The sequence below is a fragment of the Dasypus novemcinctus genome, chromosome X (genome assembly GCF_030445035.2).
Source record: "Dasypus novemcinctus isolate mDasNov1 chromosome X, mDasNov1.1.hap2, whole genome shotgun sequence".
Classification (NCBI taxonomy): domain Eukaryota; kingdom Metazoa; phylum Chordata; class Mammalia; order Cingulata; family Dasypodidae; genus Dasypus; species Dasypus novemcinctus.
The window spans coordinates 187,055,716-187,073,087 of record NC_080704.1 but is presented as its reverse complement, the minus strand read 5'-3'; the positions used below and the strand labels follow the sequence as shown (position 1 = coordinate 187,073,087).

General features: G+C 40.0%; 1 protein-coding gene across 1 annotated transcript in view; it reads left to right on the top strand.

The window, feature by feature from the left end:
• F8 (coagulation factor VIII) overlaps positions 1–17,372 on the top strand; it is a 382,001-nt gene that overhangs the window by 75,281 nt on the left and 289,348 nt on the right. The window contains exons 2-3 of the mRNA XM_058291449.2: positions 382–503; positions 2,451–2,573. Coding sequence (XP_058147432.1) covers positions 382–503; positions 2,451–2,573 — 245 coding nt within the window. The remainder of the gene's footprint in view (positions 1–381; positions 504–2,450; positions 2,574–17,372) is intronic.

Genomic DNA, 17,372 nt, shown 5'->3' with positions numbered 1-17,372 from the left:
TTACAATGTCCGGTGATTGCCTCTGAAGCACCATCCAGGGCAGCTCCATGTCCCAAAGACTCCTCCACCTCTCATCTCTTCCTGCCTTTCCCCATACCCATCATCCACCATGTCCACTTTTCCCAATCCAATGCCACCTCTTCTATGTGGACATTGGATTGGTTGTGTCCATTGCACCTCTATGACTATTATAATACACCTAAAGTATCAGTTGACTTGTGAAAACAGTGTTTTCGTTTGAAAGATGCTATGGATTCGTATACAACCTTCAATTTTCCTTATTGACAGTCAAGGAGAGTAGAATTATTTCCAGCTGCTTTTCAAAGTGGGTGAAAAGAAGGATCCACCGAAACAAATGATTTTTTCGTTTTTTTCACACAGATTTCTTCCTAGAGTGCCAAGATCTTTTCCATTCAACACCTCAGTCATGTACAAAAAGACAGTGTTTGTAGAGTTCACGGATCACCTTTTCAACGTCGCCAAACCCAGACCACCCTGGATGGGTAATGAAAACATTATTCAATGTTAATTATGAAACTGGGTATCTTATTTCTTAGCAAGAATTCCCCAGTCTTGGGGATTCAGTTAAAGAGGGCAGCTGCCAAGGAGAATATTCTTTTGGTCAGCCTTCCCTTACCATCATCTCTCAGGGAAATAAGAGAATAGACTTCTTATTTAGAGAACTATGCATTCATTCCTTTATATTGGCTGAACTTTCTTCATCACATTTCTGGACCCCATTATCCTCTGCTTCTCCTCTAAATGTTCCGGGGCTTGGTCCTAGGTCCCTTTTCTTTTCTCTCTACCTTCAGTCCCTAGTTAATCTTATTCCTTCCCATAGCTTTAAAATGTCGTCTAATGCTACTAACCTCCAAATATGTCCTCAGTCTAGATCTCTCTTCTGAACTCTAAATTTTTACTTGATACCTCCACTTAGATGTCAAATAGGCATTTAACAGAATGTTAAAAATGGGACATGTCTTGTCTTGGAATTGTTGCTGAGAACTATAGGCGACAAGTGTTCCCATATTCCGAAGAGAGGTGTCAGTCCAAATTTTCAGGACTTTCTCAGGTAGTGGTACAAAATTGGCTCTAAAATCCTGAGCCTATCACTCATCTCTAGCCTACATGAAAGAAGGCTAGGAACTTATGAAAGTTTGGACTTGAGGATTTCTTTGGAGAGCACTTTAAGGCCAGAAGCTGGGTAGAAATTTCCCTGATGGTATAACAAGGAGAGTGGGCTAGAGTGGAAGCTCACTATACTTCCTCTCTTAGGTGGGAGGCAATGAAGGTAACAGGACTAGACTTGTCTTAAAGAAGGCCCAACCTGAGAGGTCTTCCTGACAGGACAAGGTGGCCCCAACAGTAAGGTACATATGTGTTATATATATATATCCAGAAAAAGAAATAGAGAGGGGAGATATTAATAGAAGTGATGAATACAATTAAAAAATAGTGGCCTAAGAAAATTAACACCACTTAATGTTTTCATCCCACTGTATCTAGGTCATCCAATAAACTATTTATAGGCATCATGTATTTAGTATCCCCAGAAGACAGAGCACTTTGTTTTCTCCTTGATTTTCTGTGTCACTGTAAATAATAGCATAACTATCCATCAGTCACACAATCCAAAATCACAGGAGTTCATATTTGACTCCTCTTTTTGGTTCTATCTCTAGCATCCAATCCATAAACAAATCCTGTTGATTTTTCCTCCAAAACAAGTCCCAAATTAATTTTACTTCTTGTAAAATCCAAATTCATCCAAACTCCTGTAACCTACAAATTCCTGCGTGTTATGCTCCCTGCCTACCTCTACAACTTTATTTTCTCTTATTCCTCTGCTCATTCATTCTGCTTCAGCCATGTATTAGTCAACAAAGCCAAACATGTTCCAACCTCAAGATGTCAGCATTGTTTTTTATGCTTTGAAATTACTTCCAGTAGATCTTTTTCTTTTTCAAGTATTATTTCATTTTTATTACTCAGCTCTCTGTTCAAATGCCACCTCCCAGAGAGGCCTTTCTTGATCACTATATTTAAAGTGTCTCCCACTCCTTGCCTTATGATTTTATAGGACACCATCATTTTATATTGCGTTGATAACAACCTGAGAATTTCTTATTTACTTCCTTACAGTAGCTAGAATGTGACCTCCATGAACTGTCTGTTAACTACTGAATCTCCTGTGCCTAGGACAGTTCCTAGAACACAGTAGTAACAAATATTTATCGAATAAATGCATGCATTGAGTGAAATGCCAGAAATGTTTCCTCAGAACAACCATGAGGCTGAGCTGGTGTTGTCAGCAAGCATACGCTACTTTTTATCAATAAAATGAAGGACATGCTCCTCTACTGTGATTTTGAAACTCTCACTTTCATAAAAACAAGTTTTCTGGAGTATCATACTGAAAGTGACCTTTGCGGAACATCTCATTCTTGCAGGTCTGCTGGGTCCCACCATCCGGGCTGAAGTTTATGACACAGTGGTCATTACACTTAAAAACATGGCTTCTCATCCTGTCAGTCTTCATGCTGTTGGTGTATCCTACTGGAAGGCATCTGAGGGTGAGTTAAATGTCCTATTGTCCTGTCATCCTAGGGTTAGAAGAGGGAGATATTTGTGCTTGGTGATGGAGGCACACCTGGAATTGGATATTCACTTGAGGGCTTCACCATTCATTCTTTCTGCATCTCAATTCCATGAATGCAAAGAGGCAATCTGATCTGCTTGATTTATTTTAGTCATTCATCTCTATTCCAAATGACAATGGAGAGGAGGATGAGCTCCTTCAGCACTACTTAGAGGTTTTCTGGAGATCAGGGGCAAACTGAGAGGCCTCGTCACTACAGTGAACTACTAAGGACATTTGTTTTATAAAGTACAAGATGGTTGGAGTGTTCCAGGGTTGGTTATTTGAGAGGTGGTGAAAGAATTAATTTTCTTGTAGGTCATTATTGTGATCTAAAGCTGTATGTACCCAGAAAAACATGGTTTAAATCCATTGTAACTAGTGTCCTTTTTAAAATATATATATATATTTTATTAATTTTTAAAATATACTTAGATTATGTAAAATGTTGCATAAAAAATAAGGAATTCCTATATGCCCCACTCCACACACCTCTCACTTTTCCCCACATTAAAAACTTGTTTCATTAGTGTGGTACATTCATTGAAATTGATGAACACATTTTGGAGCATTTCCACACAGCATGGGTTATAGTTTACATTGTAGTTTTTACACTCTCTCCCACTCCATTCTGTAGGTTATGGCAGGATATATAATGGTCTGTATCTGTCTTTCAATGTCATTCAGGACAATTACAAGTGCCAAAAATGCCCCCATATTACACCTCTTTTTCTCTCTGCCTGTTTTCAGCAACTCCAGTGGCCACTGTCTCCACGTCAATGATAAAATTTCTTCCATTGCTTGAATCACAATAAGTCTATATTAGAATACCAGTAAGTCCACTCTAGTCTATATTTTATTCCCCAATCCTGAGGATTCTGGGATGGTGATGCCCACTCCACTTCTAATTGAGAGGGGGCTTTGATCCCATATGGCTGATGGGTAGGACTCTCTTGCTTACTGTTGCAGACTCTCAGATCCTTGGTGTGGTGGTTGTCTATCCTCACCTCCTTGTTAGTTATCCTGGGTGAGTCCAATGAACTGGAGAGTTCTCTGCTGAGAACTCTGCTGAGACTTAGGGCCAGGTTGGCACATGGACAACCAAGAGATTCAAGTCTCTTGGACATACACCTACCAACTCTAGCACCACTATAGGTTCAATAAAAGGGACAGAAGAGGCATGTGTAGAGAAGTCACATCTGAGTCTAACTCTGTCACATTCGGGAGCACAAACTCAAAAGTAGGGTCCACTGGCAAGGCACCACATTCCAGAGCTATCTGCCATGACCGTAGGACACTGGGTGTCTCTGGAGCCCTCAGGAGCCCACTATTTGGGGTAGTATCTACTTTGACTGTCTATGAGATCTTGCTGAGACCTGCATAAGCATTACCTCTCTCATGACCTCCTGACTAATTTTGAAGTATCTTAGTCATATAAACTCATTTGTCTTTACCATTTCCCCTTTTTATTCAAGGTCTTTTTCCAGTTGCATCACCGGCCAGTGTTTGGTAGCATTCTCTGGGTACCAGGGAGACTCATCCCCAGGCACCATTCTGGGGGGAAGGTAATGCATTTGCTGAGTTTAGCTTAGAGTGTGGCCACATTTGAGCAACATGGAGGCTCTTAGGAGTAACTCTTAGGCACCCTACAACACTAGGCTGAGTTGCAATTTCAAGAGCAAAAGGCTTATAAGCATAGTCATAGAAATCAAGGGCCCATCAGCGGAACATCCTTCTTCACTAGTCATTGCTCCTGTACTTGGGGGGATTGTTGCTCTTCCATTAGAGAATGTGGCAGAGTGCCCCAGGATGTGAATTCAGTATTCTCTCAGTTGTTGTGTGAATCTCTACCCATTGTGGCAATGCCCCATGAACATTTCAACATATTTACATACCTTATATGTATGCCCAGGTGAACTTCCTCCCATGTATCCCCCATCACTGACACCCCACATCAATGATCCTCCCTTACCATAGTAGTAACCCTTCTGTCGTCCAAAACTTCTTCAAAAATGAAGTCAAGAATATTGTCAAATTCAATTAATAGGAAAATGAGATAGTGATAGGTTTAAACATAAGAAATGAAAAACATAATAATTTAGAAAAACTAAAACTAAAATAAAGTTTAAAAATTGGAGTATTAAAAATAAGAAATATTTTTAAAACTTATTGGCATTTTGCCTTTCATCACTGTAATAACTGTTGTTCTGTATGTACAGTGGCATTTTCTTCCATTTCTTCCCCAGTGTCTTACTTTTTTTTCATTATGTCTTCGAAGAAGTTTTTAGGTCACAGTAAAGTCACATACATAATATAGGGGACTCCCATATACCCAACATCCTCCCGCTTTCCCCCTTCCTTATTAATAACCCTTTTACATGTGAATGGTACATTTGTTACAACTGACGTACAAATACTGAAACATAACTACTAACCATGGTCAGTAGTTTACATTAAGGTTTACAGTTTAGGCCATACACTTTTATAAATTTTTGGTGATATTTAACATGGCCTGTATCCATCATTGCAAGATCATGCAGAATACTTCCATTGCCCCCTAATTACCCTTTTTTCCATCTATTCTATTCTTCCCTCCCCCTCCCCTTGATGCCCACAGCAACCAGCAGACTTCACTCCGTGAAGGAAAAGATTCATAGATACTTGCAACAAAGTTGAGGGCTTGACACACTAGTCTGCCCTCCCCTATTAGAAAATGCCAATACTCTGGAGAGACAACCTCTCCTCTGTTTGGGAACATATCTGGCCTCCCCAGTATGGGAGTCCAACTCCTTCCCACTCAATATGTGGGTCTCCCCCCACTGATATAGCACACTATGACAAAATGATCACTTGCACATTATCTAGAAGAATTTCCCAGGTGTGCCGTGTCCCAAATGCCCCCCCCCCCATTCAAAACCTAAACCAGTAACCCTTCTGTGTCATTTTGCCAAAAGAGTTTTCTCAACATTGTAGTTTCAACTACGTAACTACCAATACCCAGTGTTCGCTTGCTCCCTTCCCCAACCATACCCCCAGTTCCATGGACCATCCAACCCATCCTCCCCACCCTAGGCCCCTGACAAGCTTGCACCACCACCCAACTCAACAGTATCCTTACACCCCTGTCATATCCCTTCACTGAACAACTACTCACTTCCACCTTATCAGAGATTTTGCCCGAGTGGGCATTGGATAACAACCTTCTTCTCCCTTTCTATTTATTGTAAACCTATCTTCCAGACTCTAGCTCTCTGAGTCAGCTCCATTTGCTTTATTCTTATCAGAGAAGTCAGTTAGTAATCGTCCTTCAATGCCTGGCTTACTTCATTCAACATAAGGTCCTCAAGATTCATCCATGTTATCCTGTGTGTTAGTATTGTATTCCTTCTTACAGCTGAGTAATATTCCATTGTATGTATATACCACATTTTGTTTATCCATTCATCTGTTGATTAGCATTTGGGTTGATTCCAACTTTTGGCAAAAGTGAATAATGCTGCTATGAACATTGGTGCGCATATATCGGTTCATGTCCTTGTTTTCAGTTCTTCTGGGTATATACCAGCAGTGGAATTGCTGGGTCATATGGCAGATTTATAGTTAGTTCTGTGAGGAACTGCCAAACTGTCCTCCACAATGAATGGATCATTCTACATTCCCACCAGCAGTGGATGAGGGTTCCCATTCCTCCACATCCTCTCCAATACTTGTAGTCCTCTGTTTTTAAATGACTGCCTGTCTTATGGGAGTAAGATGGTATCTCATCATAGTTTTCATTTGCATTTCCCTAATAACTAGTGATGTTGAGCTTCTTTTAACATGCTTTTTAGCCATTTGTATTTATTCTTTGGAGAAGTGTCTGTTCAAATCACTTGCCCATTTTTTAAATGTGTTGTTTGTCTTTTTGTTTTCAGGATATAGGATTTCTTTATATATGCAGGATATTAAGCTCCTATCAGATATATGGTTACCAAATATTTTCTCCATTTGGGTAGACTGTCTTTTCACTTTCTTGACAAACTCCTTTAATGTGCAAAAGGTTTCAATTTTGAGGAGGTCCCATTTATCTATTTTTTATTTCTCTGCTTGTGCTTTGGGTGTGAAGTTCATGATACCATTTCCTATTACAAGGTCCTTTACATGCTTCCATACATTATCTTCCAAGGTCTTTATGGTCTTGGCTCTTATATTTAAATCTTTGATCCATCTTGAGTAAATTTTTATATAAAGTATGAAAAGGGGTTACTCTGTCATTCTTTTGGATATGGATATTCATTTCTTCAAGCACCATTTGTTGAAGAGGTCGTTCTCTCCCAGTTGAGTGGGCTTGGTGACCTTGTTGAATATCAGATGACTGTATATGCAAGGATCTTACCAGAACTCTCAATTCGGTTCCAATGGTCAGTATGTCTATCTTTGTGCCAATACCATGCACTTTTAACCACTGTAGCTTTGTAGTATGTTTTAAAATCAGGTAATGAGACAGCCAAAGTAGATTCAACCCCAGGTACTGGTTCTTCTGAGAGCTTCAGAGACTCACAGATTCTATGGTCATGGCAGATGACTCTGGAGTTCAGTGTCATGTCAGTTGGCCCTATTTTGGAGTTTGTATTCCTGAGTGTGATGGAGTTAGACTCAGATGTGACCTTTCTACACATGCCTCTTCTGTCACTTTCACTGAACCTGTGGTTGGTGCTGAGATTGGGGTATACTCAGGAGACCTGAATCTCTGGACTGTCCATGTGACAGCCAGGCCCTGAGCCTCAGCAGACTTGCATCTCCTACCCTCTGCTTTATTGGACTTACCCTGGCCAGCTAACAGGGAAGTGAAGGTCAACCACCACACCAGGGAGCCAAGAGTGCCTACAACTGCAAGTAGGAGAATTGCATCCATCATCCATGTGGAATCTAAGCCCCCTCTCAATATAGAGGCAGAGTGGACATAACCATCCCAGGGTCCACAGGATGGAGGAATAGAGTATGGATTAGAGTGGACTTACTGATATTCTACTATGGAACTATTGTGATTAGTAACGGAAGAAATTGCTGCATTGATATAGAGAAAGTGGCCACAGTAGCTGCTAAGGGTAGGGAGAGGGAAGAAGAGATATGATGTGGGGGCATTTTCAGGACTTGGAGTTGTCCTGGGTGGTACTGCAGGGACGGACGCTGGGCAATGTATGTCCTGCCATGGCCCAGTGAGTGGACTGGGGGAAAGTGTAAACTACAATGTAAACCATTATTCATGTGGTGCAGCAGTGCTCCAATATGTAATCACCAAATGCAATGAATGTCCCATGATGATGAAAGAGGTTGTTGATTTGGGAGGACTGGGGTGAGGGGAGTGGGGGGTATATGGGGACTTCTTATAGTTTTTCAATGTAACATTTTAAAAAAGAGAGAGAGAGAGAGAAAAAATCAGGTAATAAGATTCCCTGATTTCATTTTTCTTTTTCAATATGTCTGTGATATTCTGGACCTCTTGCCTTTCCAAATAAATTTCATAGTCAGTTTTTCTAATTCAGTTTAAAATGCTGTATTGATTTTTATTCAGATTGCATTAAATCTGTAGATTAGTTTGGGTAGTATAGACATCTTAATGATATTTAGTCTTCCTATCCATGAACAGGGAATATTCTTCCATTTCTTTAAGTATTCTTTGATTTCCTTCAATAGTGTTGTTTTTGTTTTCATTTTTTAAAAGATTTTATTTATTTATTTATTTATTTATTTATTTATTTATTTATTTATTTATTTATTTATTTATCTCCCCCTGCCTTGCAGCTTGCTTTGCTATCTGTTCTCTGTGTCCATTCAGTGCACGTTTTTCTGTGTCTGCTTGTCTCCCTTTTGTTGTGTCATCTTGCAGCATCAGCCCTCTGTGGTGCCCGTGGGCCAGCTTGCCTTCACAAGGAGGCCCTGGGACGCAAACCCAGGGCCTCTCATATGGTAGACGGGAGCCCAACTGATTGCGTTACAGCCACTTCCCTGATTTCCTTTAACAGTGTTGTGTAGTTTTCTGTGTATAAGTCGTTTACATCATTAGTTAAATTTATTTCTAGGTATTTAATTTTTTATATTACTATTTGTATTAGTCAGCCAAAGGGGTGCTGATGCCAAATAACAGAAATTGGTTGGTTGGTTTTTATAAACAGTATTTATTTGGGGTAGGAGCTTACAGATCCCAGGCCATAAAGCGTAAGTTACTTACCTTACCAAAGCCTATTTTCACATGTTGGAGCAAGATGGCTGCCAACGTCTGTGAAGGTTCAGGCTTCCTGGGTTCCTCTTTTCCATGGTCTTTCTTCTCTCTGGTTTCAGGGTTCCTCTCTTCCCAGGGCTTGCTTCTTCCTGGGCTCAGGGTTCCTCTCTTCCTGGAGCTTGCTTCTCTTTCCTCTGTGAGCTTACTTCCCAGTGCTCCAGGTTAAGACTTCAGCATCAAACTCCAACATCAAAACTCCAACATCAAAAACCCTCAACTCTGTCCTTTGCCATGCCTTTTATCTGTGAGTTCCCACCCACAAGGAGCAGGTACTCAATACCCTACTGACACAAAAGTTTACTTGATTAAGTAATCTAGTAAACCTCTGAATGCAATATAATCCCATATGCCCAATATTTCTTTTTGGAATTCATCAATAATATCAAGCTACAGCACTATTGTACATGGGACTTTTTTCTTGATTTCCTCCTCAGATTGCTCATTATTGGTGTACAAAAATGCTACTGATTTTTGTGCATTGATCTTATAACCTGCAACTTTACTGAACTCACTTATAAGTTCTGGAAGCTTTGTTGTAGATTTCTCAGGGCTTTCTGTATATAATATCAGGTAGTCTGCAATAGTGAAATTTTGACTTCTTCCTTTCCAATTTGGATTCCTTTCATATCTTTTTCTTCCCTCAGTGCTCGAGCAAGTACTTCTAACACAATGTTAAACAGGAGAGGTGATGGTGAGCATTCTTTTCTTTTTCCTGATCTTAGAAGGAAAGCTTTTAGGATGTTACCATTGTATACGATGTTAGCTGTGGGTTTTTCACATATCCCATTCATCATGTGCAGAAAGTTTCCTTCTATTCCTATCTTTTACAGTGTTTTTACCAGGATTTTGTCTAATATTTTTTTCTGCATCTATAGAGATGTTTGTGTGATTTTTTTTTCTTTTGATCTGCCTAGGTGGTGTATTGAATTGATTGATTTTCTTGTGTTGAACCATCCTTGCATACCAAGGATGAAACCCACTTGGTCATGGTGTATAATTTGTGTGTGTGTGTGTGTTGTTGAATATGATTAGGAAGTATTTTGTTAAGGATTTAGCATCTATGTTCATTAGAGTTTGGCCTGTAATTTTCCTGTCTTGTGGAACCTTTGTTTGGCTTTGGTATTAGGATATTGTGGGGACCATAGAATGAGTTAGGCAAAGTTCCTTCTAATTCTGTTTTTTTGGAAGAGTTTAAGCAGGATTCATATTAGTTCTTTCCAGAATGTTTGGTAGAATTCACCTGTGAAGCTGTCTGGTCCTGGGCTCTTCTGAGTTGGGAGGTTTTTAATGACTGATTCTATCTCTTTACTTGTGATTGGTCTGTTGAGTTCATCAATCTCTTCTTTTATCAGTGTAGGCAGCTTGTGTGTTTCTAAGAATTTGTCCATTTCCTCCAAATTGGCCTTCTTGTTTGCGTATAATTTTTCAAAGTATCTTCTTACCATACTCTTTATTTCTGTGGGGTCAGTGGTGATATCCCCTTCCTCATTTCTTATTTTGTGTATTTGCATCTTCTCTCTTTTTTTCTTTGTTAGTCTAGCTAAGGGTTTGTGAATATTTTGAACTCTCCATCATTTCTGAATGTCAGCTTTGCTGGATAGAGAGTTCTTTGCTGGAAGTTTTTTCTTTTATTACCTCAACTATGTCATACCACTGCCATTTTGCTTCCATGGTTTTAGATGAGAAATCAGCACTTTATCTTATTGAACTTCCCTTGTATGTGAGGGTTCTCTTTTCTCTTTCTGCCTTCAGTATTTTCTCTTTGTCTAGAGTATTAGACAGTTTGACAAGTGTATGTCTTGGAGTAGGCCTATTGGACTTTAATACTCTTTGGGGGCACTGCACTTCCTGGACATGTACATCCATCTCCCTCAATAGGGTTGGGAAGTTTTCAGCTATTATTTTCTCCAACACTCATTCTGTCCCCTTTGCCTTCTATTCTCCATCTGGGATGCCTATAATGTGTATGTTTGTGTGTTTTATGTTGCCATTCAAATCCCTAAGTCTCTGCTTGATTTTTTCTATCCTTTTATCTATCTGTTCTACTATCTGTTTGATTTCAGCTGTACTGTCTTCCACATTGCTGACTCTTTCCTCTGCCTGTTCAAATCTGCTGTTATGTGCTTCCAGTGTATTTTTGATTTCTTGAATTGTGACATTCATCACCATCATATCCGTTATCTTTTATGTATGTTTACAATTTCTTCAGTATGTTCTCCCAGTGCCATCTTAGTATCCTTAATCTCTTCCTTCACTTCATTAAGTTGGTCCATGATATTTGTTTGAATAGCTTTGATTACCTGTTCAGTGTTCTGCCTGTCTTCCTGGTTTTTAGTTGTTCATTGGACTGGGCTAAGTCTTCCTGTTTCTTGGTATGTTTTGTAGTTATTTGTTGCTGTCTGGTTATCTTTTCATCTTATTCAATTGATTGGGTTTATTCAATTGATTAACTTTTCTCTCTACTCTAGGGTTTTATTTAGTTGCTGTTTGTGTGTGTATGTTAAGTTTTCTCTTTGACACTTTGTTCTTATTCTATTTCCTTGTTGTTGTCTATGTTGCCTTGAAGGAAAAAGATTAGAGCCAGAGAAAGCAAAAGAGTTAAGAAAAGGAAAAGGATAATAGTAATAATAATAATAGAAAAACTCATAAGGGGAACCATATAAGACCTAGGAAAATGAGTATCTAGCAAATGAAGCAGTGTAGAGTAATAGGAATAAAAATGTGGAATACTTACAATGAAATAGGAAAGTGAATATAGAAAAGTATATAGAATGAATTAAAAAGCCAGAATGATGAGGAGAGAATAAAATAGAAAAGAAAGGACAAAATGAAAAAAGTTAATAAAATAAAGATAAGAGAACAGAAGAGTTTGATATAAAAACCAGAAAAATTGAGGAATGTACAGAGGTGGAATGTAAGTACAATAGAAAGTGGAAGATAGAAAGATCTAAGAAGGAAAAGAAATAGCATTGATAGACAAAATTGGTATATAGAAAAGGGAAAATCAAGGAAGAGAAAACACAGCAAACAAGAAACAAGCCAGCAGCACCTAATTAAAAAAATAAAGGTCGGGGGGGATAAAGAAAAACAAGAAATCAAACAAATCCACAAGCAAGCAGACAAACAAAAACTAAGGAAAAACACCTTCCCTCTTAGGCCCCTGTGGAGCTTCTCGGGCTGATTCATCAATCAATTACCCTGCAGCCTGCCCTTTCCAGGTTTGAAGCAGGTTTTAGCAAGTAAACTAAGTTAAATTTTAAAACAAAAGTAACCTCTAGGAAAAATAAGAGACCCAAGAAAACCTAATACAAGAATAATGTCCATGTTTTCCCTGTCTTAAAGTATCAGCTGGATGTTTGATTTCCTGGTGCATCACTACTCTACATGGAGCTGGAAATCAAACTAGGAACCTCATATATTCAAGGTAGAAACTCCTCCACTGAGCTAAACTTTCTTGTTGGGTCAGTTAGCTCTTCAGAAAGCTATCTAGTTCTTTTACCTAGGGCAGGTTTGACTCTTTTCAGTTGGATAAATTTCTGCTAATTAGGAGCTTGTCCCTGCCCCCTTTCTATTCTTACTACTTTCTCTCCCAGGGCTGCAGGATGCATTAACCTGTGTGATTGTTTGGTGACTTAACTCACCACAGATAAAAATGACACTCAAACCTTTTCCAGACCACCCTCTCCTCCCAGGGGACCCTAAGTAGGCTCTTGGAAGCTTATTAGGCACTTCTTATTGCCCATCTCCCTTAGGGGAGTTTAAATTTTTATCGTTTTTGGCACCAGACTGACTCTATCTTCACCCAGGCCAAGTTTCCCTATCCCAGGGCAGTTAGGTAAATCAGGCTGCCTCAGAAGATTCATTTCTCCCCTCTTGCTGGTGTCACTTTGAGCCAGCTGGTATGCTTCTCAAAGATCAAAAGGGGGTTCAGGCAACCAAACCCACAGAAAGGAAACCCCTTTCCACCTTTCACCAGAACCTTCTCATTCTCGGAGAATGCTTCTCTGACTGGATGACCAGTGGGAGTAGGGGCTCACCTCAGCTTTTTGCAGCAGGTGGCTTAGCCACCCTGCAGTTCCAGCCTCAAGGGCAAGAAACTCATGGTTTTACCTTGAGCAATTTATCTCTGTTGAGCTCTCTCCAGCTCGATGCCTTGAAGCCTCCTGCTCTGTGGGTTCCCAAAACAACTCATTAGGGCAGGATCTTTCCCCTACTCCACCAGTTTTTGGGAGAGTGATGGTGAGAGCACAGTTAAACCAATGCCATCTTGCCGCCCCCCCTCCACCTCTTAAAGTGTAAGTAGGATCTTTGGATGAGGCTGCTTTGGTTAAGTTGTGAACCACATAATTCAGGATGGGACTTAATCCTGTTACTGGCACGTTTTGTAAATCAAATCAATAGAGAGAGAGAGAAAGAAAGCCACAGAGATAGAAGCTGAAATCCACAAAACCTGGAAGAGATGGGAGAGACCAGCAGATGCTGCCGTGTGCCTTGCCATGTGGTAGAGGAACCAAGGATTTCTGGCAGCCAGGCTTTGGGAAGAAAGTGTCATTGTGATAATGCTTTGATTTGGACATTTTTTTGGTCTCAAACTGTAAGCTAATAAATTCCATTGTTTAAAGCCAACGCATTTCATGGCATCTGCTTCAAACAGCATAGGAAACTAAAACAGAGATCTTGATCTTTTCTTCACCTGGTTCACACAGACCTCTTTGATACAACTGAATGTGGCCTGGAAATTGATGGGGCATCTTAGAGTGCAAAATAGATTCCTTTAGCTAGTGTAGAAGTTGATAGTAAGCAAACAGAGAAGTATCAAGGATGATTCTCATGGTTCATGAGGAAGCACGTTTTCTTAGCAGAGATATAGATGTTGTTAAGCTGGGATTGGAAAGGGGGTGAGGAGCAAGGGAGGAAAAAGGCCATATCCATGCCCTCTGAGTTTGTAGATCCCGTATCTAGAGATTACAAAACCTGGGGAAGGCAATAAAGGTGAGAAGGCATAGACTGAAGCAAGCACAGACAGACTGACCACTGATTATGACCAAGTGGCATACCACTCAGAGACGAGCAAAGTGCTAAGAGGAGCCTTAATATTATATCATTAGCACATAGTGAAACAGTTGTTTTCATTCTTAGTAGTTGCAAAATTCCTTTAAATCTTTTGAGGACCTACCTAAACATTTATCTGTCTTGTTTATTGTTGTATTCTTAGCATATTACATGGTGCCTAACCTTTAGTGGATGCTTAATACAAGAACAAGAGTGTAGGAGACACCAATCACATTTTTCTGCCCAGCATTATACATTTTACCCATGCCCATCTCTCTAGGTATTGCTTCTTCTAAACATATATTTCAAATGGAACCTGCTATTTTCTCAAAGCCTGTGCCTCCCTGATCACATTGATTGGTCTAAGTTTCCCACCTCCTTAGCCATAGTTGATTGGTCCAGAGATGGGTATCTTACCCAAAATAGGGCAATGAGAGACCTACCTTCCTCCAGAATTTTAAGACTTGTGAGAATTTGAGAAAGAAGTCCATTTACATGAAAAAAATCAAGATCCCACTCATTTGTGGATTCCTTGTGGTTCACAGATCCTGTCTTTTTCTGTTTGCATAGATCCTTTGCAGGCATGATTTAAGGGTATTGCAAAGTTCTCTGCCCTACATACACCATCCATCCTACCCTGAAGACCTGGGCTTGGCTATAATTGGAGTACAACATTGAGGAAATTTTCCAAAGATTGGTAGAGAAAAAGGTGGTCAATTCACTCTTAAGTTTTTCTTTTCCACCAACAGTGGGAAGAGATAAAAGTTTTAAAATCACAAATATAGGGAGATAAATGTTCCAACTGCAGCTCAAGTTAAAATCCACCAAACTAATATACTGAAAACCTTCCTTTCAATAAAAGAACCTCATCTGGCCACATTCCAGGAGAAACATCTTATCCAATGAGGATACAACAGTCGTATTCTCTTCCTGAACTGCCCAGTGTGGTAACCATGAGCCACTTGTGGCTGTTGAACATTTGAAATGTGACTAGTCCAAATTGAGATGTGCTGTAAAATATACACTTGATTTCAGGAAGACAGTATGAGAAAAGACTGTGAACTATCTCATTCATCATTCACACTTGCTTTCTATTTATTGCATTTTCAAATGATAATATTTTGTATATATTGGGTTAAATAAAATTCATTATTAAAATTGATTTTACTTGTTTCTCTTTACTTTTCTTAATATGGCTACAAGAAAAATTTTAATTACTTATGTGACTTACACTGTATTTCTACTAAATAGCACTCATCTGTATGCTCCCAAAGAAATGTGGTTTACTATCTGCTGAAACTGCTGTTCCTGGCGGAGTGTGTCATCTCCGGTGTGGCAAACCAAGTTCTTCTGATTTAAGGAAAACTATGGCCAACCATTCCAGGAAAGGAAGTATCTAAAAGCTTTCTGAGCTAGGTCACTGACACTGGACTTCCTTAAAGACTCTCACTATGTACAAAAATCTGCCCCTCAGGAAAGGGTTGAGGAAGAGGTCAGTTACTGAGACAAGGTAGGACAAATGGTTAGGATGTACTATAATGGAGCATGACACATTGTGGCATATGACCTTCCTAATTAGTGAATCTTTGTCGTTTGGAGATCTAGTGAGAGAGAATTTCATGAAGTCAGGAATATTGTCATTTTAATCTGAACACTGAAGTTTGGTTAAGCCCCTTGTTCTTTCTTGGGGAACCAGGCCACAGATCCTAAAAATCCCACTTAATTTGCTTTCTTATGCCCAGAAAACTTCCTGGGGAGAATCAAGTCTCATCATCTGGAGTTGAAATGGAATTTTGGTTTTTCTTCTTTAGGTTCTGACTTTACAGGTACCACCTACTCCACGACTCTAGTTTCTTAGTATGGATGCCACCATGTGATGAGAGCCACCCAGCAGAAGTACAAGCTGACCTCATTAAAACACTCTGTTCAGCCACAGTCCCCCAACTCCAGCTAGCTTATCCTTAACCTCCACAATGCATAAAGGGAGTGAAAGGGGTGCCATAATAGACTATGGTACTGCTTAGGTAATGAGGTATATAGAGTAGGACGGTTGAAACAAATCATTAATAAATTATTGGAGCACATACAATATAGCTGAACTGTGCTTGCATGTTGAATAAGTTCTTATTTTGAAATTGGAAGGTCTTAATTTTCTGGATTGCATTCATGAAACCAGGGCAGACCAGAACTGATCTAAGAACATTTTAGATAGGCCAGAGTTCCTATTGTTCTGCAGCTGGGGGCTAAGCAAGAGAATAACTCTTCTGTACCCCAAGCTTGGTGAGGTATGGGAAAATGGCTTATCTAACCTCTCATACATGCATGGCACTTTATAATACACAACCTTCTTTCACATATGATTCCTTGCAATAGCCATATCAAACATGGGTATCGAGACATCATGGTTAAGTGACTTGCCCAAGGTTTCATAGGTAGCCAGTAGTGAAGCCAGAATTTAATATCAGATCAGCCTGGCTCCAGATACCATGCTATTTCCAATGGCATACAGTGGTTCCCAAGCTTGGATGTATATCCACGATGACTCTGCCCAGGAACAATGCAGTGAGACAATAGCCTAGTGTCCATGTGGTTTATAGTCCTTTTTGAGCCTGTATATTTATCTATTTTGATGCACAAACTCCTGGCATTCTTATACCAGCCTGAGGACCCCAGGATGTCAATTAACCTGTGGGGTGAGAGGGGAGATGGTTTTCTTTGGTTACCTATCTCAGATAAATGAGGTGGCTGTATACAGGGTCTGTTATACCCTCTAATTTCCCCACCTCTGGCTATAATGCATTTGCTCCCTTCCAAAGACCACCAGAGGTTAGCTGTAAGTTACTATGGATATTCTTTTTTTTTTTTTTTTTAATTTTTTTATTTTTTATTGACTTTGTAATAATATTACATTAAAAATATATATGTGAGGTCCCATTCAACCCCACCCCCCCCACCCCCCCCTCTCCCCCCCCCCCAACAACACTCGTTCCCATCATCATGACACATCCATTGGATTTGGTAAGTACATCTTTGGGCACCTCTGCACCTCATATACATTGGTTCACATCATGGCCCATACTCTCCTCTATTCCATCATGTAGGCCCTGTGAGGATTTACAATGTCCGGTGATTACCTCTGAAGCACCATCCAGGGCAGCTCCATGTCCCGAAGACGCCTCCACCTCTCATCTCTTCCTGCCTTTCCCCATACCCTTTGTCCATTATGTCCACTTTTCCCAATCCAATGCCACCTCTTCTATGTGGACACTGGATTGGTTGTGTCCATTGCACCTTTATGTCAAGAGGAGGCTCAGATTCCACCTGGATGCTGGATGCAATCCTCCCATTTTCAGTTGTAATCACTCTAGGCTCCATGGTGTGGTGGTTGTCCTTCCTCACCTCCATCTTAGCTGAGTGTGG